Source organism: Odocoileus virginianus, chromosome 15, assembly GCF_023699985.2.
Source record: "Odocoileus virginianus isolate 20LAN1187 ecotype Illinois chromosome 15, Ovbor_1.2, whole genome shotgun sequence".
NCBI lineage: Eukaryota > Metazoa > Chordata > Mammalia > Artiodactyla > Cervidae > Odocoileus > Odocoileus virginianus.
Genome location: NC_069688.1, coordinates 15,910,347 through 15,935,146, shown reverse-complemented (window position 1 = coordinate 15,935,146; position 24,800 = coordinate 15,910,347). Strand labels below are relative to the sequence as shown.

General features: G+C 39.0%; 1 protein-coding gene across 1 annotated transcript; it reads right to left on the bottom strand.

The window, feature by feature from the left end:
- Positions 1–1,516: 1,516 nt before the first annotated feature.
- LOC110145620 (hyaluronan synthase 2-like) lies at positions 1,517–20,525 on the bottom strand. Its single transcript, XM_020906025.2, has 3 exons — positions 19,899–20,525; positions 4,198–4,299; positions 1,517–2,446 (listed from the first exon to the last, which is right to left on the bottom strand). The coding sequence occupies exons 1-3, from the start codon at positions 20,523–20,525 to the stop codon at positions 1,517–1,519; spliced, it is 1,659 nt and encodes a 552-aa protein (XP_020761684.2).
- Positions 20,526–24,800: the final 4,275 nt, after the last annotated feature.

The following is a 24,800-nucleotide window of genomic DNA, read 5'->3' as shown; positions in this document are numbered from 1 at the left end:
ATACAACTTTTTTCACTTTCCAATTTACCTAGCTTGGGAAAACACTGCCAGAATCCACCCCCCAAATGATTCATTTTGGCTATTAACATGTCATTCAGGGCTGAATGCCTAGTGTTTTCTTTCAAGGACTAGTATTCCTTCTTTTTAATCTTATGAAAAAATTGCACTTTCTACCCCTTTGGCCTTACTTCTCAATGATTTCTTACTTTGTACACAAGAGCATTTTCTCAATTCCCAAAGTGTGACAAGTCTTTTCTAAAAGAAATGAAAAAAGTTAAAATATTGAAAGTTTAAGTATTTTTTCAAAGAAATAAACTACACATTTTTAAAAGGTAGAGAGAGCAAAAACATTGTATTCTTTCTATTATGAGCAGCATCAGTCAATTAAACTTCACACACTGGATAAGATCTTTAAGTATTTTTTTTATAACATTTTATTTTTTAAAAAGGAAGCACAAGTGTATTTTGACACAGAAGTAAAATGCAGAAAATGTAAAATTTGTTTTAACAATTGATACACAATATTTTGAGGCAGTACAGTTATTTAAAAATACAGCATAGCCAATGGCCAATAAAATAAAATAAAAATAAAATTTCCTTTGGCATTTCATTTGGTAGAGTTAAATAGGAAATCTTTCTTAAAGAAATATTAGCTATTAACACAGTCTATAAGTTAGAGTATATGTTTTTTTTAAATTTTTATTTTATATTGGACTGTAGCAGATTAACAATGTTGTGTCAGTTTCCAGTGTACAACAAAATGGTTGTTACATATATGCCTGTATCTGTTCTTTTTCAAATTTTTTTCCCATTGAGGTTTTTACAGAACATTGAGCAGCATTCCCTGTGCTATACACTAGGTCCTTGTTGGCTATCTGTTTTAACACAGAGGTTGTATTTGTTGAAAGAACTTTTCCTTGTGTTTCCAAAATCCTTTTCTTCCATGATAACCCACATAAGGTGTGGCTAGCAAGGCACACAGGGCAGAACACTCTTTGGTAGATGTACATAAGGGAAAGTGCATGCACAAAAATTCTTCTCATTTTTATAGAAATAACAGCTTAAACCTGAGCTTCCTCTTATTGGTGAGGTGTAACAATTTGGTTGAATCAAAATAAAGCCAAACAATTTTTAAAAATTTATTTGTAAATGGAGTATAATTGCCTTACAAATGTTGTGTTAGTCTCTGCTGTACAACATGAGTCAACTATAAATATATTAATGCATATATCCCCTCCCTCTTGAGACTTCCTCCCACCACAACCCCCTTTTATACCCCTTTAGGTCATTATAGAACCACAAGCTGAGCTCCCTCCCTATTTTAAACAGCAGCTTCCCACTAGCTATCTTTTTTGCACATGGCTGTGTATATATATATCAGTGCTACTCTCTCAGTTGTCCCAGAAGCAGTGATATGTTTCCTTTGTTGCCATCATCTGACTCCACAATTCTGTACAATCAGTACAGTTCCTAGAGGAAGAAGGTTTTGTGAATGTCTGCAAACTTCAGGGTAAGATTATACATCAAGCATCATGTCATACTGCTCTTTCTTCTTCCACCTGCCACATCTCTTGACAAAAACCACATAGAGCAACAAAAACACCACCCAATAGCATGCATAGGTGGATAAAGCAATAATTAGAACTTTCTTTTTGGATTCTGAGAATGGCTTTCTAACCTCCTCATAAATGGTGAAAATCAAACCACCCAGGAGGATTATAGACCAGACCGATACTGGAATGAGTCCCACAAAATTAGCAACAATTTTTTTCCTTCCAGATGTGCCCCACCCAGCTTTGTTTATTGTCACAATTGCAAATATCTTAGCAGGAAGTAAACTTGACATGTATAACACTGAGTAGAAGGACATGAAGACCATGACAATATTTCTTCTAAGGCAGACAGCAAAGGATGACTTTATGAGAGCCACTAACTTGATGGTTAACAGTAAGAGGAGGATGTTCCAAATGTTACCCCTGTAGAAGAACCGGATTACCGTGGCAATGAGAAAGAAAGGGAAGAACCCAGTGATGACGGCTTCATAGGTCATCCACAAGTGATGTTTATGAAACCACAATGCATTGTACAGCCACTCTCGGAAGTAGGATTTGCTCCAACGGGTCTGCTGGTTTAACCATCTGAGATATTCCTTAGGTGTTTCAGTAACGCATTTGGATCGAGCTGTGTATTTCGTTGCATAGCCCAAACTCAGCACTCGGTTCGTTAGATGCCTGTCATCTCCAAAACTACATTGGCTGCCCATAAATTTTTGATTGTACCAGTCTTCTACAAATTCATGCAGTAAGGAGTTTCTGTACATTCCCAGAGGCCCACTAATGCACTGGACACATCCAAAATAAGACTGACAGGCCCTTTCTATGTTAAAAGCCATCCAGTATCTCACACTGCTGAGGAAGGAGATCCAGGAATCATACTTGTTTAAAATCTGCAAGAAAAATAAAAGTAAGTAAAAATAATTACATAAAGGTAAATCTGCTGAAAATTCCAGTAAAATCTGCACCATCCTGAGGTTACTACCTAGAGTGTTTTGTTATTTTGTTTGCCTATTTTGGCTTTCTCCCTATTTTTGACACAGTTATATTTTATTTTATTTTTTTGATTCTCTATTACTGGATTAATTTTATAAGTGGATTGCATGTATTGGGACTAGATAATAAATTTTTTTTCTATTTTATTACTCTTTTTGCTATGATTTTTGTTTCTGCTCTTGTTATAATATTGAGGGGTTTTTTTAGCCTTAATTCTCAGTTCCTACATTCTCTCCCACTCTTCCTTACCATTCAATATTTGAAAATTGTTAAGTCTTATTTTCTTCCACTCTGGTTAATTTCCAATCATGCAATTCCACTATTTTTCCTTCTCCTTCCTTCCTCCCTACTTTTTTGCAATGCCAGTGATAAAAAGGTTTCTTGTGTTCTGTACCGAAAACTTGAATCCTGAAATAAGGCTCTGTATACAATTTATTGAACATTGTTTTTCTTTCAATATTTCCTCTATCTCAACTTTGTTCAGTTTTCAGGGGAATTTTGCATGCTTCTTTTTTATCATCAGGCTATTTCTTAGTCCATCTAGTGCATCTTCTTTGCCTTCACTATCACCATGCATATAAATATGGGTTATAGAGTAATGTGATACCTAAATTTAAATCAAATTTCCATATGCTTCTTATCTTTTGCTAAAAACTAATGGCACTTTCCCAAGGAACTCATTTTAAACCTCACATACTTTCACATATATGTTTTACTCTCCTACACATTTCAAATCACCTTCATTAATATTGCTTTCATTAATTTTTTTCCCCATCGATAGCAAATAACATGAAATAAATAATTGGAAAACCACAGGTTTTAAAGACATAGGTATACAATATAAAATCCATTCCTGCCATACTTCCATTTTGCTTAATCCTTGTATTAAGTGAGCTCCAATATCATCTTATCAGAACATTAAGTTATGGCTCAAGAAGATATGGTGGGAATAGTACACACATTAAATTATATTTTGGGGCTTCCCTGGTGGCTCAGATGGTAAAGAGACTGCCTGCAATGTGGGAGACCCAGGTTCAGTCCCTGGATCAGGAAGATCCCCTGGAGAAGGAAATGGCAAAAAAACCCAGTCTACTCCAGTACTCTTGCCTGGAAAATCCCATGGATAGAGGACCCTGGTAGGCTACAGTCCATGGGGTAGCAAAGAGTTAGACATGACTGAGTAACTAACAGACACATTAAATTTTATATAACTTATCAGCCACTACATACACGGGTTATAGCCCAGGATTAAGCAAAGAAACCATAAATTATTTCAATTTAGACTAAAGAAGACACAGTAAAGTATGTCCAAAGCACATTCTAATGTGTCTCCAGCTCCAGAACCAATACCTGGCACAGAGTTTGGTGTGGAGTAAATGTACAAGGCCCTGATGCTGGGAGGGATTGGGGGCAGGAGGAGAAGGGGACGACAGAGGATGAGATGGCTGGATGGCATCACCAACTCAATGGACATGAATTTGAGTAAACTCCGGGAGTTGGTGATGGACAGGGAGGCCTGGCGTGCTGTTATTCATGGGAATGCAAAGAGTCGGGCACGACTGAGTGACTGAACTGAACTGAAATGTACATTCAAGGGGTCATTTTTGCTTCTAAAAGTGACCCATGCAAAAAGTGAAGCCATACACACCTTGACATCTCCCCCAACACCTCCAACCTTGTGGTCTACTTCTAAAACTTTTACCATCTCCACAGTTGCGGCAGGATCAAGCATGGTGTCTGAATCACAGACCTGCATAGGAAAAATTAAAAAGTGAATGAAATATTAAAGACAATTGAGTATGCTCTGTATAGTCTAAATTTAGTCCAGTTCAGTTCAGTCGTTCAGTTGTATCCAACTCTTTGTGACCCCATGGGCTGCGGTACGAAAGGCTTCCCTGTCCATCACCAACTTCCAGAGCTTACTCAAACTCATGTCCATTGAGTCAGTGATGCCATCCAACCATCTCATCCTCTGTCATCCCCTTCTCCTCCCACCTTCAATCTTTCCTAGCATCAGGGCCCTAAATTGGGCATATATATTATATTTTCAACATTACTGTCACTAAGTCTCAATAAGTAAGTATCAGAGGGATGACAGAATTTGTTATATCATGGCCAATACAAAAAAAAAAAAAAAAAGCTTGTTTTTCAGCAAGCTCAGTATTTAAGTTAATGACATCGTTGGCTAGAACAGCCAAAGTGATGGGCCAGGAATATCTTGTGAAGTGACTTGCTTTTCCTGGTTTGCTATGGTTGCTCCCAGTTTTGGCAATGAAAGTCTCATGTCTTAGGCAACATCCTAGGTTTCCAGGACTTGGGAAATACCATGAGTTGTCACTCAAGGTGACTTTTTTTTTTTAATTGCTTTAACTAAGGCTTTTAGAGTGTCCCTGGTGGCTCAGATGGTAAGGAATCCGCCCCCAGTGCAGGAGACCTGGGTTCGATCCCTGGGTTGGCAAGATCCTCTGGAAAAGGGAATGGCTACCCACTCCAGTATTCTTGCCTGGAAAATTCCATGGACAAAGGAGCCTGGCAGGCTACAGTCCATGGGGCCACAAAGAGTTGGACACAGTGGAGCAACTTTTACTTTTAGGCAACTTGTCCCACAATCTGAAAGATACAAAATTTTCTAAGATAATATTGAAAGGGAGGCATGTTTAACAGTGATTTCCTCTCCATTTTAATATAGTGAATAAAATACAGGAAAGCAATTCTCTTAAAATTAGTTGTATAATTCTGAAGCAAGATGTCTATATGATCTTAACTTGGCAAATGGCACTTGGTCAGAAAGGAAACCTGCATGGCCTTCATTCTTTATTCTAGAGTCTTAAGTATTTTTCTAGACCTTTGTACATAAAAGCAGATGTAAATTAACTGAAGCAGTTGTAGTAATTCTAATTGTTGTTCTTAAAAAAAAAATCTATATATGAGTCAAAAACTGCAATTTTGAAACCAAGAAAATTGTTGGGATTTTTCTATATCATGAACAAACAGACATATCTATTTGTTTCTTTGTAGCCCATGGACTATATAGTCCATTGAATTCTCCAGGCCAGAATACTGGAGTGGGTAGCCTTTCCCTTCCCCAGGGGATCTTCCCAACCCAGGGATCAAACCCAGGTCTCCTGCATTGCAGGCAGATTCTTTACCAACTGAGCTATCAAGGAAGCCCAGACATTAGATTCTAGTCCTGTTAATTGCATCAGAGGCTTTGTTACATACCTATAAACTGGATTAAATCCAGAATTCTTCTAGTTTCCTCAAATACATGGCTAAGACTCTCCAAATGAATGTTGCCAATTTTCTCCCACTCATTTCCTTTGCAGTCACTAAGAACAAAGACTGCCCTTAAATCTCCTAGAAGGGACTGTACCAGGTTTTCCCCACCACACCGATGGCAGCCAAACTTTAAGAACTAGAACGTTAGGTCCACATCTCTCCATTAAGAAGGGCTCCTTCAGACTCTAGAAACTTCACACTAGCTTGAAACCTCAAAATCAAGTTGATGAGAAAGAGAAGTAGCTGACATCAACATAATTTTCTCCCACCCAGGATGCCAGATCAAAACCTTATAGCTTAACTAAAAGTGAAACACTGTCTTTTTCTCTCTCTATCCTTTCAGTACTCTGGCATTGGCTTGGATCTGTTCATCATGCTGTAATTCATTAACAGTGCCAATTTAGTGGAAGTGATTCGTGACCAGATAGTATTTACCTTAATTGTGGTTATCATTTTCCTTGGGTTTATGATTGCCTACACGGAAGGGGCATGGCAGTGTTGTGGTCAAAATTACCTGCATTAACACTTCTAGGGAAACTGAAACTCAGTTACCTAAGATCACTGAGCAAAACACTTGGCTTAAATAGATGATTCTTTCAATGGGGTCTTTTCATGGACTTACTTGATTTTTTAAATTCATTCTCTCTTTCACTTCTTTTTTTAATGCATATAGTTGCTATAGAAGGTTGTGTATATTTCTGCTGTACAATGAAGTAAATCAGCTATATGAATACATATATCCCTCCCTGGACCTCTCTCCCACCCCATGCCTCCATTGCACCCCTCTAGGTCATCATAGAGCCCCAAGATGAGCTCCGTATGCTATACTGCAGGTTCCCACTAGCTATTTATTTAATACATGGCAGTGCATTGATGGCAAACCTAAGCTCCCAATTCATCCTACCCGCCCCTTACTCCTTGTGTCCACATGTCCATTCTCTATGTCTGCATCTCTATTCCTGCCCTGCAACTAAGTTCATTTGTACTAATTTTCTAGATTCTGTATACATCCTTTAATATATGATATTAGCTTTTCTCTTTTTGACTTACTTCACTCTGTAAGATACAGCCACTATGGAGAACAGTATGGAGGTTCTTGAAAAAATTAAAAATAGAACTACCATGTGACCCAGAAATCCCACTCCTGGGCATATACCCTGAGAAAATCACAATTCAAAAAACACATGTACCCTAAAGTTCACTGCAGCACTATTTTAAAATGAACTTATTTGATTTTGATTGGCTTGGGTCTTGGGGATCCTGGTCCTAAAATCCACTTCAAACATTGGGAAATATCCTGTTTATAATAGTCAACATACTCTCCCTGGTACATTGTATTCTCTCAAAACTTTAAATGCCATGATCACAGTCACTGACTGCCAAGCAAATGTTCCTAAAGAACAGTTCCTAAGTTTTTTAAAGAACAATTCCTTAAAATTTGATCATGTCTCTGTTAAGCTGAGTGCTGCTGTACCAGGCTCAGGCACACAGTCATGTCCGACTCTTTGTGACCCCATGGACTGTAGCCCATCAGGCTCCTCTGTCCATGGGATTCTCCAGGCAAGAAGATTGAAATGGGTTGTCATTTCCTCCTCCAGGGGAGCTTCCCAATCCAGAGTTGAACCCACACCTGCTACATCTCTTGCACTGGGAGGCAGATTCTCCTGCATTAGAAAACACTGTTAAGCTGAGAGTCTGGTCTAAATATGGGAATTGTTAAAAAGAAGCAATAGGCCTGAAATGATGTCAGTTGTGCTTAGCCCATGTCAGCAAATCAAGACTTAATATTGAACCTAGTTGTAATTTAAGCCTCTCCAAAAAATGTGATGTTTAAGCTGTCAAACTGGAATTTCCTGGTCAGCACCAGTGAAGAAATCTGACTGATTGACCCCCTAGCTTCTCCCAAAAGATGACTTTGCCTGAAACAATCTACTTTTTGGTAGAAACTTCCCCATCCAAACAATAAATATCATGGTTGGCAGATGGAGGTGTTATCTGTAATTCCCAAGTCTGGCAGTCCTTGATGGAATTTAATCAGGATTTAGCCTAATTATTTTTATCAAACATAATTACTTTTATAGTTCTCTCACTACTTTATAAAAATAGTAAGGATTTAATATGCCAGTTTTGAAAAAAGACTGAGAAAACAATTAGTAGAAGCATAAAGCCTCACAGTTGAAGTGGAGCTTACACATATTTGGCATGACACCCTCAATTAGCTAAGGAATCCCAATATTTTAAAAATGCATCTGTTTCAATTTTACTAATTATAATTTTTTTCTGAAAAGGTTCAGTTCAGTTCAGTCGCTCAGTCGTGTCCGACTCTTTGTGACTCCATGAGTTGCAGCACGCCAGGCCTCCCTGTCCATCACCAACTCCTGGAGTACTCAAACTCACGCCCATCGAGTCAGTGATGCTATCCAGCTATCTCATCCTCTGTCATCCCCTTCTCCTCCTGCCCCCAATCCCTCCCAGCATCAGGGTCTTTTCCAATGAGTCAGCTCTTCACATCAGGTGGCCAAAGTATTGGAGTTTCAGCTTCAGCATCAGTCCTTCCAATGAACATCCAGGACTGATCTCCTTTAGGATGGACTGGTTGGATCTCCTTGCAGGACAAGGGACTCTCAAGAGTCTTCTCCAACACCACAGTTCAAAAGCATCAAGTCTTTGGCATTCAGCTTTCTTCACAGTCCAACTCTCACATCCATATGTGACTACTGGAAAAACCATAGCCTTGACTAGATGGGCCTTTGTCGGCAATGTAATGTCTCTGCTTTTTAATATGCTATCTAGGTTGGTCATAACTTTCCTTCCAAGGAGTAAGCATCTTTTAATTTCATGGCTGCAATCACCATCTGCAGTGATTTTGGAGCCCCAAAAAATAAAGTCTGACACTGTTTCCACTGTTTCCCCATCTATTTGCCATGAAGTGATGGGACCAGATGCCATGATCTTAGTTTTCTGAATGTTGAGCTTTAAGCCAGCTTTTTCACTCTCCTCTTCTACTTTCATCAAGAGGCTTATTTACTAACAAAAAAAAAGTACTTGGTGAAAACAGCAAATTAAATGCATTATTGGAACAACTTAAATGCATTATATGACTTAAGGCAGTAGTCCCCAAACTCCAGGATCTAATGCCTGATGATCTGAGGTAGAGCTAATTTATTAATAACAGAAATAAGTGCACAATAAATGTTGTATGCTTGAATCATCCCCAAACCATCCCCCCTCTCCAGTCTGTGGAAACATTTTCTTCAGCAAAACTAGTCCCTGGTGATAAAAAGTTTGAGGACCACTTACTTAAGGAGTAGATAGGGTATCCAGTTATAAAAAGTAAACATCACCTCTCTAGATATAGCTGAATTATATCAATTTTGGGGTTAATTTCTAATTTTTACTTTTATATTGCTTATTTAGAAGCATGGTAGATATATTTTCTAAATAAAACCAGTTTTTATTTTCTTGCCTTTCTGTATTGGTCTAGTATGGTCTCACTTTTCCAGGGGGAAAAAAAAATACACAAAACCTAGGCATAAGTTTGCCTTGGAAATAAACAGAAATCATTCTGTCATTTTTGAGATTGCATCCAATTACTGCATTTCAGACTCTTCTGTTGACTATGATGGCTACTCCATTTCTTCTAAGGGATTCCTTCCCACAGTAGTAGATATAATGTCATCTGAGTTAAATTCACCCATACCAGTCCATTTTACTTCTCTGATTCCTAGATGTCGATGTTCATTCTTGTCATCTTCTGTTTGACCATTTCCAATTTGCCTTAATTCATGGACCAAACATTCCAGGTTCCTTTGCAATATTGCTCTTTACAGCATCGGACCTTGCTTCTATCACCAGTCACATCCACAATTGGGTGTTGTTTTTGCTTTCCTTTGTCCCTTCATTCTTCCTGGAGTTATATCTCCACTGATCTCCAGTAGCATATTGGACACCTGCCCACCTGGGGAGTTCATCTTTCAGTGTCCTATCATTTTGCCTTTTCATACTGTTCATGGGATTCTCAAGGCAAGAATACTGAAGTGGTTTGCCATTCCCTTCTCCAGTGGATCACATTTTTATAGTAAAGTAATGCACAAAATTCTCTCAGCCAGGCTTCAGCAATACATGAACCATGAACTTCCAGATGTTCAAGCTAGTTTTAGAAAAGGCAGAGGAACCAGAGATCAAATTGCCAACATCTGCTGGATCATTGAAAAAGCAAGAGAGTTCCAGAAAAACATCTATTTCTCCTTTATTGATGATGCCAAAGCCTTTGACTGTGTGGATCACAATAAACTGTGGAAAATTCTGAAAGAGATGGGAATACCAGACCACCTGACCTGCCTCTTGAGAAATCTGTATGCAGGTCAGGTAGCAACAGCTAGAACTAGACATGGAACAACAGACTGGTTCCAAATTGGGAAAGGAGTATGTCAAGGCTGTATATTGTCATCCTGCTTATTTAACTTATATGCAGAGTACATCATGAGAAACGCTGGGCTGGATGAAGCACAAGCTGGAATCAAGATTGCCAGGAGAAATATCAATAACCTCAGATATGCAGATGACACCACCCTTTTGGCAGAAAGTGAAGAACTAAAGAGCTTCTTGATAAAAGTGAAAGAGGAAAGTGAAAAAGTTGGCTTAAAGCTCAACATTCAGAAAACTAAGATCATGGCATCTGGTCCCATCACTTCATGGCAAATAGATGGGGAAACAGTGGCTGCTTTTGTTTTTTGGGGCTCCAAAATCACTGCAGATGGTGACTGCAGCCATGAAATTAAAAGATGCTTACTGCTTGGAAGGAAAGTTATGACCAACCTAGATAGCATATTAAAAAGCAGAGACATTACATTGCCGACAAAGGCCCATCTAGTCAAGGCTATGGTTTTTCCAGTAGTCACATAAGGATGTGAGAGTTGGACTATAAAGAAAGTTGAGCACCAAAGACTTGATGCTTTTGAACTGTGGTGTTGGAGAAGACTCTTGAGAGTCCCTTGTCCTGCAAGGAGATCCAACCAGTCCATCTTAAAGGAGATCAGTCCTGGGTGTTCACTGGAAGGACTGATATTGAAGCTGAAACTCCAATATTTTGGCCACCTGATGTGAAGAGCTGACTCATTGGAAAAGACCCTGATGCTGGGAAAGATTGAGGGCAGGAGGAGAAGGGGACAACAGAGGATGAGATAGTTGGATGGCATTACTGACTCAATGGGCCTGAGTTCGGGTAAACTCTGGGAGTTGGTGATGGACAGGGAGGCCTGGCATGCTGTGGTCCATGGAGTCACAAAGAGTCAGACAAGACTGAGCAACTGAACTGAACTGAGGCATAAATTTTCCACTGTAGAAAATATCAATAGTATTTCTCTAACACAAGTCTCAGAAGAAACCTAAGCAGACTTCTCAAATAGCAAAGTTTTTCTGATCCTGCTTTATCTATCACTGTTTTGTAAATATACAGTTATAAGCCTGGAAGATCAGTCACTAGGTTAGTAAATAGTGAAGACATTTCAACCTCTCAGCATCCAGAGTTTATGGCCACACCCACCTCTATTGACTCAAGCTGGGAAAGGTAGAACCAGAAAGTTAAAATAAGATTAAAAACAACAGGAATGGGAGCAATTTAGAATTAATGTTCAAGTAACTCCACCTGCTTGTGAGCAGAAGCAAACCAAGGGAACTCTCTGAAATGACTAAAGTTAACCAAACTTTTGAGGTTCTGTTTATTTAAATTGGCCCCCCCACCGCCTCCCAGTTTCCAACAGCAAATTGCCATAAGTTCTCTGAGAGAGATTGTTCACATGGTCAACTGTCAGAAGGGAAAGCTCTCAGAAATCCCTTGGGAGGAGTTTTTTATAGTGGGATTAAAGAGTTCTTTATAGAAGCTCAGTTTCTGGATGTATTTGGTGATAGAATGCCAACTAGAAAATCATCATCTACCACAGTCTGTGAAAGGAAATATATTCATGGACATATAATATCTATTTATTTGTGTGTGAAAGGTAGAACTCTAGTCCTTCTTAAAACCAGTCTAGTAGAAGCAGAATTTCTACCTGTCTCTTCACCAATTAATACAAGTCTATAACTTCACGAAAGTTGGCTGTTCACCTCTGGGCTAGAAGCTGTGGGGGAAAATACACCAGTTCATGAAGAGCTTAACTTGACACTGGGGAAAACCACAGGACATGATCTGTACGCAGGAAACTGAGAACAAATCAAAACTTCTTTCTGTCCATCTTATCATATAAAATGAAGGCTACAAAGAAACATATAAATTCTCAAAGCTGCCCCCAGAATATTTCAGTTACTTAGATTTCCTATATAAAACAAGAATCAACCAAATATTATATACAATCAGTTCTTGTTATTCACAGTAGGGATGTTCCTACCAAGTTTCCATGAACAATGAATTAGCAGATGTCAAAAAATTTCTTTCAGCTGAAATACAGGGTTTGACTACTCCAAGCCTCTGATCACAACATCTTTGTCTAGTGATCAGTGTCTAAATGTTTAAAATTTGTGTTTCTGTTTTAAAACACACACACACACACATAAAACACACACAAAGACACACACACATATGATTCATTAACAGTGAACTTATGTCCAACAGTACTAGAACTCATGTCTGAACAAAGCTCATCTAACAGACCTATTTTCTCCACAAGGTATTTATAACTTTCTTGCATTATGAACACTAGATAGCACTTTGACATTGTACTTGGGGACCATTTTAAACAAAAACATGATAATAGACTAAACAAGTTACCTGTTTACTGTGTAAAAGCTGAGACAAGAAGGCATGCATGATCTTGTTTGACTTCAGCAGAGAACATGAATATTGGCTGACAAATCTTTTGCCACTCCACACATGTCTGAAAATGATTACAAAAGCACTGCAACTATTGATTTTGGGGTAGTATACAATTTAGATAGTAAGTTAATTTACAAAAACGAAATTCATGAATAATGTAGGTCAACTATACTATTATGAATGATTCAGTCTTATTTTTCTCCTGCTCAATGAATCTTGGATAGCTAGAATGCTATCAGATTAAATTCATAATAAAGTTGTCTCCTGTTTGAAAAGTGAAATGATGCTGTCAAAATGTTGCACTCAATATGTCAGCAAATTTTGAAAACTCAACAGTGGCCACAGGACTGGAAAAGGCCAGTTTTCATTCCAATCCAAAAGAAGGGCAATGCCAAAGAATGTTCAAACTATCATACATTTGCATTCATTTCACATGCTAACAAGGTGAAAGTGAAAGTTGCTCAGCCATGTCCCATTCTTTGCAACCCCATGGACTATACAATCCATGGAATTCTCCAGGTCAGAATACTGGAGTGGGTAGCCTTTCCCTTCTCCAGGGGATCTCCCAACATGCTAACAAGGTTATGCTCAAAATCCTTCAAGCTAGGCTTCAGCAGTACATGAACTGAGAATTTCCAGATAAACGTTCAATCTGGATTTTAAAAAGGCAGGGGAATTAAAGATCAAATTGTCAACATCTGTTGGATCATAGAGAAAGCAGGGGAATTTAAAAAAAAACATCTATTTTGCTTCATTGACTATGCTAAAAATTTTGACCTTGTAGATCACAACAAACTGTGGAAAATTCTGAAAGAGGTGGGAATACCAGACCACCTTACCTGTCTCCCGAAAAACCTGTATGCAGGTCAAGAATCAACAGTTAGAACCAGACATGAAACAATAGGCTGGTTCCAAATTGGAAAAGGAGCACATCAAGGTTGTATATTGTCACCCTGCTTATTTAATTTCTCTGCAGAGTACATCATGGGAAATGCCACGCTGGATGGCTCACAAGCTGGAATCAAGATTACTGGGAGAAATATCAACAGCTTCAGATATACAGATGATACCACTCTAGTGGCAGAAAGACAAGAGGAAATAAAGAGTTTCTTGAAGAGGGTGAAAGAGGAGAGTGAAAAAGCTGACTTAAAACCAAGCATTCAAAAAACTAAGATCATGGCATCAGGTCCCATCAATTCATGCAAATAGATGGGGAAAAAGTGAAAATAGTGACAGATTTTATTTTCTTGGGCTTCAAAATCACTGGGGACAGTAACTGCAGCCATGAAATTAAAAGACACTTGCTCCTTGGAAAGAAAACTAAGACAAACCTAGAGAGCATATTAAGAAGTAGACATCACTTTGCTGCAATAGTCTGTATAATCAAAGCTACGGTTTTAGAGTAGTCATGATTGGATATGAGAGTTGGACCATAAAAAAGGCTGAGCACCAAAGAATTGATGTTTTCAGTTTGTGGTTTGAGAGTTTGAGAGTCCCTTGGACTGCAAGGAGATAAAACCAGTCAATCCTAAAGGAAATCAACACTTAATATTCATTGGAAGGATTGATGCTGAAGCTCCAATACTTTGGCCACTTGATGTGAAGAGCTGATTTATTGGAAAAGACCCTGATGCTGGGAAAGACTGAGGGCAGGAGAAGGAGGCAACAGAGGATGAGATGATTGGATGGTATCATCAACACAATGGACATGAATTTGAGCAAACTCCAGGAGATAGTGAAGGACAGGAAAGCATGTCATTCTGTATTCCATGGGGTTGCAAGAGTTGGACATGACTTAGCAACTGAACAATGAACAATGTCTCCTATATACTTCCCTTTTAGAAAATGTTCATCAGTTCAGTTCAATTCACTCATTCATATCCAATTCTTTGCAACCCCATGGACTGCAGCATGCCAGGCCTCCCTGTCCATCTCCAACTCCCAGACCTTGCTCAAACTCATGTCCATTGAGTTGGTGATGCCATCAACCATCTCATCCTCTGTTATCCCCTTCTGCTCCTGCTTCAATCTTTTCCAGCATCAGGGTCTCTTCCAATGAGTCTGTTTTCGAAACGGGCGCCAAAGTATTGGAGCTTCAGCTTCAGCAGCAGTTCCTCCAATGAATGTTTCTGATTTCCTTTAGGATTGACTGCTTGGCTCTCCTTACAGTCCAAGCGACTCTCAAGAGTATTCTCCAACACCACAGTTCAAAAGCATCAATTCTTCAGTGCTCAGCTTTCTTTATAGTTCAACTCTCACATCCATACATGACTACTGGAAAAACCATAGCTTTGACTAGGCAGACCAGACATTGACTAGACTAGACATTACTCTGTGGGCAAAGTAATGTCTCTTCTTTTTAATATGCTGTCTAGGTTGGTCATAGCTTTTCTTCCAAGAAGCAAGCATCTTTTAATTCCATGGCTGCAATCACCATCTGCAGTGATTTTGGAGCCCAAGAAAATAAGTCTCTCACTGTTTCCCTTGTTCCCCCATCTATTTGCCATGAAGTGATAGGCCTGGATGCCATGCCAGGATCTTAGTTTTTTGAATGTTGAGTTTTAAGCCAGCCTTTTCACTCTCCTCTTTCATCAAGAGATTCTTCTGTTCCTCTTTGCTTTCGGCCATAACGGTGGTGTCATCTGAAAAAATTGTTCATATTTATTGTGCATTTTATACCTGGGAAATCCCTATTGCACATATCATAAGACAATTTTTCTCTTTCATCACACAGACTGGTGGCCACTTACCTTATAAAATCCATGTTCAGTGATAGGAGATATGTTAAAGCAATTAAATAATCTAGATGTCACAAGATACTTAGAGTCTTCTGATATTGTAGAATAAAATATGGTTAAAAAAGGGAGATATAACATAATTTCAAATTTATAAAAGGATAGAAGACATATATATCAGAAAGTATTTATTTGAAAATCTATATTTGGGTCAAGTATTTGTGGCAGATGATTTAAATTTTGCTTATTGTGGTTTTCTACATTTTTTAAAACACTGCTATAATCTTGTGCTATTTATACAAATGAAAAAACTAGGGTGAAACAGATCACCAGCCCAGGTTGGGTGCATGAGACAAGTGCTTGGGCCTGGTGCACTGGGAAGACCCAGAGGGATCGGGTGGAGAGGGAGGTGGGAGGGGGGACCAGGATGGGGAATACATGTAAATCCATGGCTAATTCATTTCAGTGTATGACAGAAACCACTGCGATGTTGTAAAGTAATTAGCCTCCAACTAATAAAAATAAATGAAAAAGAAAAAACTAACATAAGTAATATTTTGAAAAGATAATAAGGATTTTTTGCCCTACCTTAAACCGTATCTAGGCAGATCAGAGAAAAGAAAAAGTTTTCTCAGAAAATACTTTTATTCAAAATTAAGAAAATCTTCCTCATTCTCCTCTTTATTTCTCATTTTGTATATCTTTGCTTTCTCATTTGGTTATTTTTATTCTTCTGCTTTTATATCTTCTCTGTCTCTGAAAGGAGCCATTAGCATCACTGATGAATTTGCTACTAAATTGGATTTATCCTAGACTAAATCTTCCTTCCATATTCCACATCAATATTAATTATTTGAGGGACTATAAAACTGATACAGTTATCAATAGAGAAGACTAGAAATGATAATGGAGAGAGACAAAGAGGTGATAATTGATAAAAATTGGTCTGGAATATACCAGAGGATGCCAACTGAGAGAGCCTAGCAGTGTAGATGGAAGGTTGCCTTGAGATAAGAAATAAGGTCAGTACCTTTGGAACTGTAAGCAGGAAAGAGTAAAGAAGGCCTTGATAGCCTTTAGAACAAGTACTTTTGCTGTTCTCTTTCATAGGAGGCAAGATCGCAGGTAGTCAAACAGGGAGGAGTTTGGGTAAGACCCTAGGAGAGTGATAAAGACATGAAATAACAGACATGAGAGGAATAAACAAGACATCTATTCAAGATCAAGTGAAAAGAGTGCTGATGAGTGCCAAGGATCCAGCTGCAACTGGAAGCCAATCATTTTGGCCATCTCTCCGCACACTTAAGCAGTGTTCTTCAGCCAGGTTAGCAAGTATGAGCAGATGGTCCCCTAGTCTCCATTCTCTCTTGTGTATTAGGAAGAGCGTTGCTTCCTTCTGCCCCTAACCAACTTGAACTCCACATCCAAGCATTTGCGATGCTCAGGAGCTGATAACCTCCATCCCCTCCCTCCTTGGTCTTCCTGGGGCTTCTGCTCTACAACTTGGACCCTGGAACAGTGTTTTTGTTTTCTTTTCCATTTTTATGGCGTATAGTTGGTTCACAATGTTGTATTCGTTTCAGGTGTACAGCAAAGTGGATCAGTTACGTTTATACATATGTTTGAATTTGGGGCTTCCCTAGTGGCTCAGCAGTAAAAAATCTGCCTGCCAGTGCAGGAGATACAGGTTTAATCCCTGGGTCAGGAAGATCCCCTGGAGGAGGAAATGGCAACCCACTCCAGTATTCTTGCCTGGGAAATCCCATGGACAGAGGATCCTGGTGGGCTACTGTCCATGTAGTCGCAAAGGATTCAGACACAACTTAATGACTGAAAAGCAGCAACAACATTTGAATTTTAGTAATTTCCACTGCTATAGGGCAGAGTGGTTAAATATCTGGGGATTTGATGAAGGATGAATATAATGTACTGGTTGCAGAATGCCAAAAGATTTTTTTTCACTCTTGCTTGAATGATTGGAACGGGCTGAGAGTTCAAAAAGGTTTCAGGGCCAGATTATCAGTTGCTGCTGAGGTCAGTTGATCTGGAGGTTTCATCCTGAAGGAAGAGAAGTTCTCAAGCCTGATTACATCTGTAGCAGGAAGCCTATTCTAGCATTTTATATTTTATTTTTTTCTTGAACAGGTACAATGTCAAATTATCAAGAATATAAACAAAATTCAAAACAAAAATGATTGGAGAAGGCAGTTTGGGCAGAGCAGGTTGAAAAATAAAAGGAACCCCACATGATGATTTCTTGATTAGAAAGAATAAATGTAACAATTGTTTTAACTAGAATTAAAGATAAAGTATCAAAATAGATGTTTTCTTTAAGGCTTCATTCTTCAAATCCTCTGCAAGTTTCTAAGTTACTCTTTCCTTTAAATGTTTATTCTGTCATCTGGGCCTGAAGTTGCACTAGGTAAATATGTGAAGATGTCCTGTGTTAATTAAAACTACTTAAACTGTGATAGCTCTAGAAATTAGAAGAACTTGGGAGTGAAATTCTATCAATTCCCTAGGAGAGAGATTAATATACAGATGGTATCAACTTAAGAAACACCTCAGGACTTCCCTGGTGGTCCAGTAGTTGGCAGGAAGACTCCCAATGCAGAGGACATGGGTTCAATCCCCAGTCTAGTAAAATCCCACATGCCAGGAGCAACTAAGCCCATTTGCCACAACTACTGAAATCTGCATGCCTTAAAGCTCATGCTTTGCAACAAGAGAAGTTACTGCAATAAGAAATCCCTGCAACCACAACAAAGTGTAGCAGCACCGCCTCACTGCTCAGCATGTGCATCAGTTAAGAACACAGTGCAGCCAAAAATTAATTAATTTTTTAAAAAGAAATACTTCAAAACTCTTCAGAGATTAAACAAATTGACTCTGTGGTGGAAATTGACATGGACTATAATTTTCAAGTAAGTACTAGACGATCATTTAAAAAAATAACATTAATATTACCAGCAAACTTTTAAATAAAGTTAATGATACCATCATTAGCAACTTTTATAAAGCCCACTTGGATACATGATTTGTAATAATGATCTCAAACCCCTTGTGAAATTAGTTTCTTATATCCAGACAACTCAGGTTTGGGAGGTGGTCTTCCTCAAGATCAACTGCTATTACTAAGACGAGAACCTCAATCAGTTGACACTGAAGCCCAGAGTCCATTCTAATCGCGTTACACACAGACAGACCCACTGGGCATCATAAAGGCCACTAAGGAACACGATGGGTCCTCTGAAAACTAAAATTTTGCTTTCAACAGAAGGGGGAAAGTGTCCGTCAGATTTTGTAAGCCAGAAATATCTCTCCTTTCTTGATACAATAATGGCCAAAATCTACTGAAAGTATCTGTAAAAAATTATAACTACAAAACTCCCAGGAGCAGGAAAATCCCTACACCTATTTTTTTTTATGAATGTATAGTTGATTTATAATGTTGTGATAATTTCTGTGTTAACCTATTCTTAAATGAGATTTGTTTATATATATTTTTGTAAAAAGGCTCCATTGCTAGAGTGATATCTTCTTAAGAAGTGTTTCTTTATCTCAGTAAAACCAAGGGGAAAAAAAGAAACACTTCCATAACCCACCTCCCATTTAAAAACAAAAATCTCACAGGAACCCTACCAATATTCTAAAAAAGATTAGCCTCAATGACAACTAGGAGTGGAGAAACCCAAGAGTGTGCAGGCAGGGAATTAATGAGAGACACAGCCTGTCTAATTTTCATGCAAGCAAACACTATCACAAATGTTTTCAAAGGTCAAGTTGCAGTGAATGTGGTAATGCTATTTGGGGAGTGAAATAAACATGACTTAGGTTTTGCTCTGAGAAGTTGGTTTTTCCTCCCCCCTTCCCTTTTTCATTTTTCTGTTCTTTTTCTCTGTGTCTAAATTTTGAATTCTTTATCCTTCTAAATCAAAATTGTATTCTCCATTCTTTTTTTGCCTAGACTCCATGAAAAACTTCCTAGGGCCTGTAGATTTTCTCAAGACCTTTCTGCTGGAACAGACACTATTCTCCTACAAGACTGCTGATTTTAAGATTGTGGAAAATAATATTGGATTTGACTTGGCAGGTCTGAGGTGGCAGAAAAGGGAAGAGAGGGAAAGAGACGAATCTACTGATCAAAAGAATCTTGATTTCTAATCATTAACATTGCACAAGTGAAATGATTTCATTGTCTTAACTATTTTATATGGTTTTTTCCTCTTTCTCTTTTGAAATGTGCTTTCAACAGTCATGGGGCTTCCCCAGTAACTCAGCTGGTAAAGAATCTGCCTACAATGCAGGAGACCCCAGTTCAATTCCTGGGTTGGGAAGATCCCCTGGAAAAGGGACAAGCTACCCACTCCAGTATTCTTGGGCTTCCCTGGTGGCTGTTTTCAGATGCACTGAAAGGAGTACTATGTCCAAAGGAGACAAAGATGGGCTATAGCATATGACTGGAGAGATACAAAAGATGCTTTATTTAAATGTATGTTTGTCCTGGCAGATATGGAGACCTACCTGTACATAATCCACACTCCGCCCCAGTGCTCTGAAGGCCGTGTACATAACTTCTCTTTTTCCACCCCATTTTTGCATGATGCAAATACTCTTGTTGGACAAGACCAACTGGGTGACGTGTTGTGAGCTTTCTTTGTGTGACTCATCCGTCTCACCAGGACCCTTCACGTGGTAGTTGTTCTTCCAGATATAAGTGGCTGACTTGTCCCTGCCCATGACTTCACTGAAGATGTCCATCATGTAAAGGTCATCTTCCGAGTTTCCATCTATGACCATGACAACTTTAATTCCAGGGTAGGTTAGCCTTTTCACAGATTGCAAACATTTCCGCAAATAGTCTGGATCTTCTTGATATGCAGCAATGCAAAGAGCAACAGTTCTGTCCAAGTTAACGGGGATATTTACATAATTTTTCATTTTCCGGTGCTCCAAAAAGGCAAACAGGTTTTGAATAAGAACATGTAAAGCTAAAAAGGCACCATATGGTCCAAAAGATAAATAGTAATCATCCGTATGTATAAACTGGTAACCAATAATATAAGAAAGTATCATTCCAGTGAGGAGAGAGACTCCAAAAAGTGTGGTTCCAAATAGTCTCAGGATAGATAGAAACTTCTCACAATGCATCTGTGAAACAATCACATGGTACTCTTGGTTAGCCACTCTTGTCCCACACTTGTTACATACAGGGTACCACAGGGAGAGCATTGGACTAGAAGCATCCCAGGTGTTCTAGCCCTGAGTTTGTCACTTCACTAGCTCTGTGACTTTCTGCATCTCAGTCTGCCCATCTGCCAGAAAAGGATAAGGATGCCCTTCCGACATACCTGAGAGGACTCTTTTACACATCAAATGAGATGAGGGTGTAACGTACCATTGAAAATCATAATGTGTAAGCAAGTATTATTAGATTATCTATCTAAAGATGCACTTTGTGTTCCAGGTCATAGCCAAGTATATAATCTAAAGTTCTTGGCAAGCAAAACACCTTCGTCCTGCTCCATGATGTTCCCTCTCCCCCAATCCTGCCCAGTGAAAACTCCACAGGTTTTGTTGAATTTTCCGTGTGCAATTCCATCTCACCTCTGATTCAAATCCCTTAGCTCACTTTTTTCATGCAGCCAGCTGAGATCAAAGGCCAGCATAACTAGATTCTAGTACTAGCTCTTCCATCAACTAGCTATAGGCCTTCCCTGGTGACTCAGCAGTAAAGAATCCACCTGCCAATGCAGAAAACCTGGGTTTAATTCCTGGGTCAGGAAGATCCAATGGAGCAGGAAGTGACAATCCTCTCCAGTATTCTTGTCTGGAGAATTCCATTGGAAGAGGAACCTCGTGGGCTACAGTCCATGGGGTAGCAAAGAGTCAGACACGACTAAGGGATTAACACTCTCACTTTCACACTTTCTTTCTATGGAGAACAGTATAGTGGTTTCTTAAAAAAAAAAAAACTAAACTAAAAATAGAGCTAAAATAATTTAAAAAATAGAACTAAAAAACTATAAATAGTTTCTTAAAAAACTATCTATATGAACCAGCTATCCCACTACTGGAATATACCCTGAAACAACCATAATGCAAAAGGACGTAAGTACCTCAATGGTCATTGCAGCATTATTTATGATAGCCAGAACATGGAAGCAACCTAGATGTCCACTGACAGATGACCAGATAGAGAGGATATGCTACATATATACAATGGATTAGTACCCAGCCATAAGAAAGGAATGACATTTGTAGTGATTTGTAAGGTCATTTGTAGTTATGTGTATGGATGTAGAATCTGTTATATAGGGTGAAGTAAGTCAGAAAGATAAAAACAAATATCATATATAAGCACGTATATATAGGATCTAGAAAAGTGGTATACATGAACCTATTTGCTGGGCAGGAATAGAGACATAGACACAAAATGGACATGTAGGCACAGGGGTGGAAATGGAGGGTGAGATGAATTGGGAGAGTAAGACTGACACATATTGTATATATATATACATATATATATATGTATACACACACACACACTGCTGCTGCTGCTGCTGCTGCTGCTGCTAAGTCGCTTCAGTCCTGTCTGACTCTGTGAGACCCCATAGACGGCAGCCCACCAGGATCCCCCATCCCTGGGACTCTCCAGGCAAGAACACTGGAGTGGGTTGCTATTTCCTTCTCCAATTCATGAAAGTGAAAAGTGAAAGTGAAGTCGCGCACTCGTGTCTGGCTCTTCGTAACCCCGTGGACTGCAGCCCTACCAGGCTCCTCCATCCATGGGAGATTCCAGGCAAGAGGACTGGAGTGGGGTTCCATTGCCTTCTCCATACACACACTACCATGTGTAAAATAGCTAGCTAGTGGAAAGCTCCTGTATAGCACAGGGACCTCAGCTTGGTCTCAGTGATGACCTAGAGAGGTGGGATGGGGAAGGAGGGTGGGAGGGAGACTCTAGAGGGAGAGGATATATGTACATATAGCTGATTCACTTTATGGTACAGCAGAAACTAGTGCAAAATTGTAAAGCAATTATTCTCCAGTAATAAAATTTTTTTAAAAAGAAGCAACATCCCCATAAATGGAGTCATCTGTGCTAAGTCCTCAGTCAGCAAACTGAGACTTAATAATGAAACTAAATGCAGTTTCAGCCTCTCCCAGGAGTGTGACTGGTCACTCTGGAGTTACCTGGCCATCATTAATGACATAATTTGTGATAGATCCCCTCCTTATCCCAAAGGAAGGTGCCTTTGTTGCCTTAAACAACCAATTCTTTAGTACAAACATGTTTTCCCACCTCCTTCTGCTCATAAAAGCCTTTAATTTTGCATGACTCCTGGGATCTCTTTTTACTTGTTAGGTAGGATGCTGCCTAAATTAATGAATGATTGAAAATGCTATTGTTGTTGTGTGTGGGTGCTCAGTTTTGTCAGATTCTTTGAAACCCCATGGACTGTAGCCCATCAAGCTCCTCTCTCCATTGAATTCTCCAGGCAAGAATACTGGAGTGGTTGTCATTTCATTCTCCAAAGGATCTTCCCAACTCAGGAATTGAACCTGAATCTCTTGTGTCTCCTGCATTGGCAGGCAGATTCTTTCCCAGTGCACTACCTGAGAAACCCCAATTATTGAATAAAGCCAATTAAATCTTCAAGTTTACTGTGTTTTTGTTTGTTTTGTTTTGGTTTGGTTTTGGTTTTTTAACATATTGCTCAGCTCCAAGAGGCATCACTCACATTTTATTTCCTGCAGTCACTATAGTGGAGAAAAAAACTTCCCTTCTTCCTTTCTAGATTTTTGGTTGGTTAAACCGTTAAAATGACATAAGATAGATTAACAGAGAAAAGCAAATTTAGTTATGTGCTTATGGGAGTTCTCAAAAGACATGTAGACTGAAAAGACAGACAGGTAACTAAGGCTTATGTACGATCCTGAGCTAACAAAGAGCTAAGACACTGAGTCACAAGTGAGAGGAAGACAACTTACAAGAAAGCATAGGAGGGACTTCCCTGATGGTCCAGTGGTTAAAAGTCTACCTGCTAATGCCGGGGACATGGGTTCTGTCCAGGAAGATCCCACATGCCAAGGGGGCAACTAAGCCCATGTGCCACAACTACGGAGTCTGAGGGCTGCGACTAGTGAAACCTGCGTGCCTATAGTCCATGCTCTGCAACAAGAGGAGCAACCACAATAAGCCCACACACCACAACTAAACAGTAGACCCTGCTTGCCACAACTAGAGAAAACCCACGAGCAGCAACAAAAACCCAGCACAGCCAAAAATAAATAAATAGAAATTATAAAGAAGGCATAGGAGATGTTTGGATCTTAGGTCCTAGAAGAGATGGAATAGAAAATCTATATCACAAAAGCACAAAGAATATATCCAAGTTTTATCCAAGGAGTCTCAGGGTATATTTGCTTATTATCAGAAGTCTAGAGTAATTATTTTTGAAATTTTCCTTCTTTTCCTTAAGTTCAGGACATTGTGCTTCCAGTGTCCTAATTTTTTTACATTTGCAAATCTCTGCAGGAAACAGGAAGCAATCTGAGTGAACTTTCAAGTTGCTCTCAAAGTTACACTTTTGTTTCTCGAAAGATTAGTTGCAAACAAGTCTCTCTAAACCCTATCTAAAGTTGGTAGAATTTTCTGAAAGTGGAGGTAAGAGGGGTTTATAATTCAGATCTGCTGCTGTCCAGGGAACATGAATGATCCATAGTGAGATTCCAGGATACATCTGTAAAGGGCATTGCACATGAAAGTCTAAAGATAACAAAACCTGTTTATAGAGACCTGGAAAGTAGGACGAGTTGTAAGGGGTAGCAGATTGAGCCATATCACCCATCTCAGGTGATTCTGATAAATTTACTTTCTGGATGCTTTGGGAGGGCTCTCTGAAAATCTTTTCAAGAAAGGGAAATCAAAAGAGGCAGTTGGGTATTTCAGAGATTTTCTGGGGAGGTTGGAGAAGTTTGGAGATCTAAGGGAGTTTGCCAAAGGATAGGACTGGATTTAAGTAGGAAGATAACCCAAAAGATCTTCCAGGGGGTCAAGGACAGGGAGTTGGGGAGAATGGGAATTTACATTAGAAGTGAACGTTAAGATTGTTCTTAGTATAATTCTTGTTTTTTTTAATCTTGTTAAGGGAGTCCCTAGCCCTTACACTCCTTGGCATGCAGTTTTCAACATGGTCTTTATATAAGTATAAGTAAAACAATTGTTTAGGCTGGGAGCTCTCTCTATATATTTTTCTTTTAAATATAGTCATTTCAAAGGGTTGAGTTGATGAGTTGGATCTGCTAATCACAATAGCTACTCAAGCCAATAAATCTTTTAAAGGCTTAACCATGGATGCTGTAGGCATCCCAAAGGAGAATGCAAAAGATATAGCCCTCACAAGATCCCAAAAGGTGATT

Coding starts and splice junctions, on each gene's coding strand:
- LOC110145620 (XM_020906025.2), bottom strand. CDS start 20,525: ATGCATTGTGAGAAGTTTCTATCTATCCTGAGACTATTTGGAACCACA. Junction 4,300..19,898: donor GGAGTGTGGATTATGTACAG/GTAGGTCTCCAT, acceptor TTTCCTATGCAG/GTCTGTGATTCAGACACCAT. Junction 2,447..4,197: donor GTGTTGGGGGAGATGTCAAG/GTGTGTATGGCT, acceptor TTTTTCTTGCAG/ATTTTAAACAAGTATGATTC.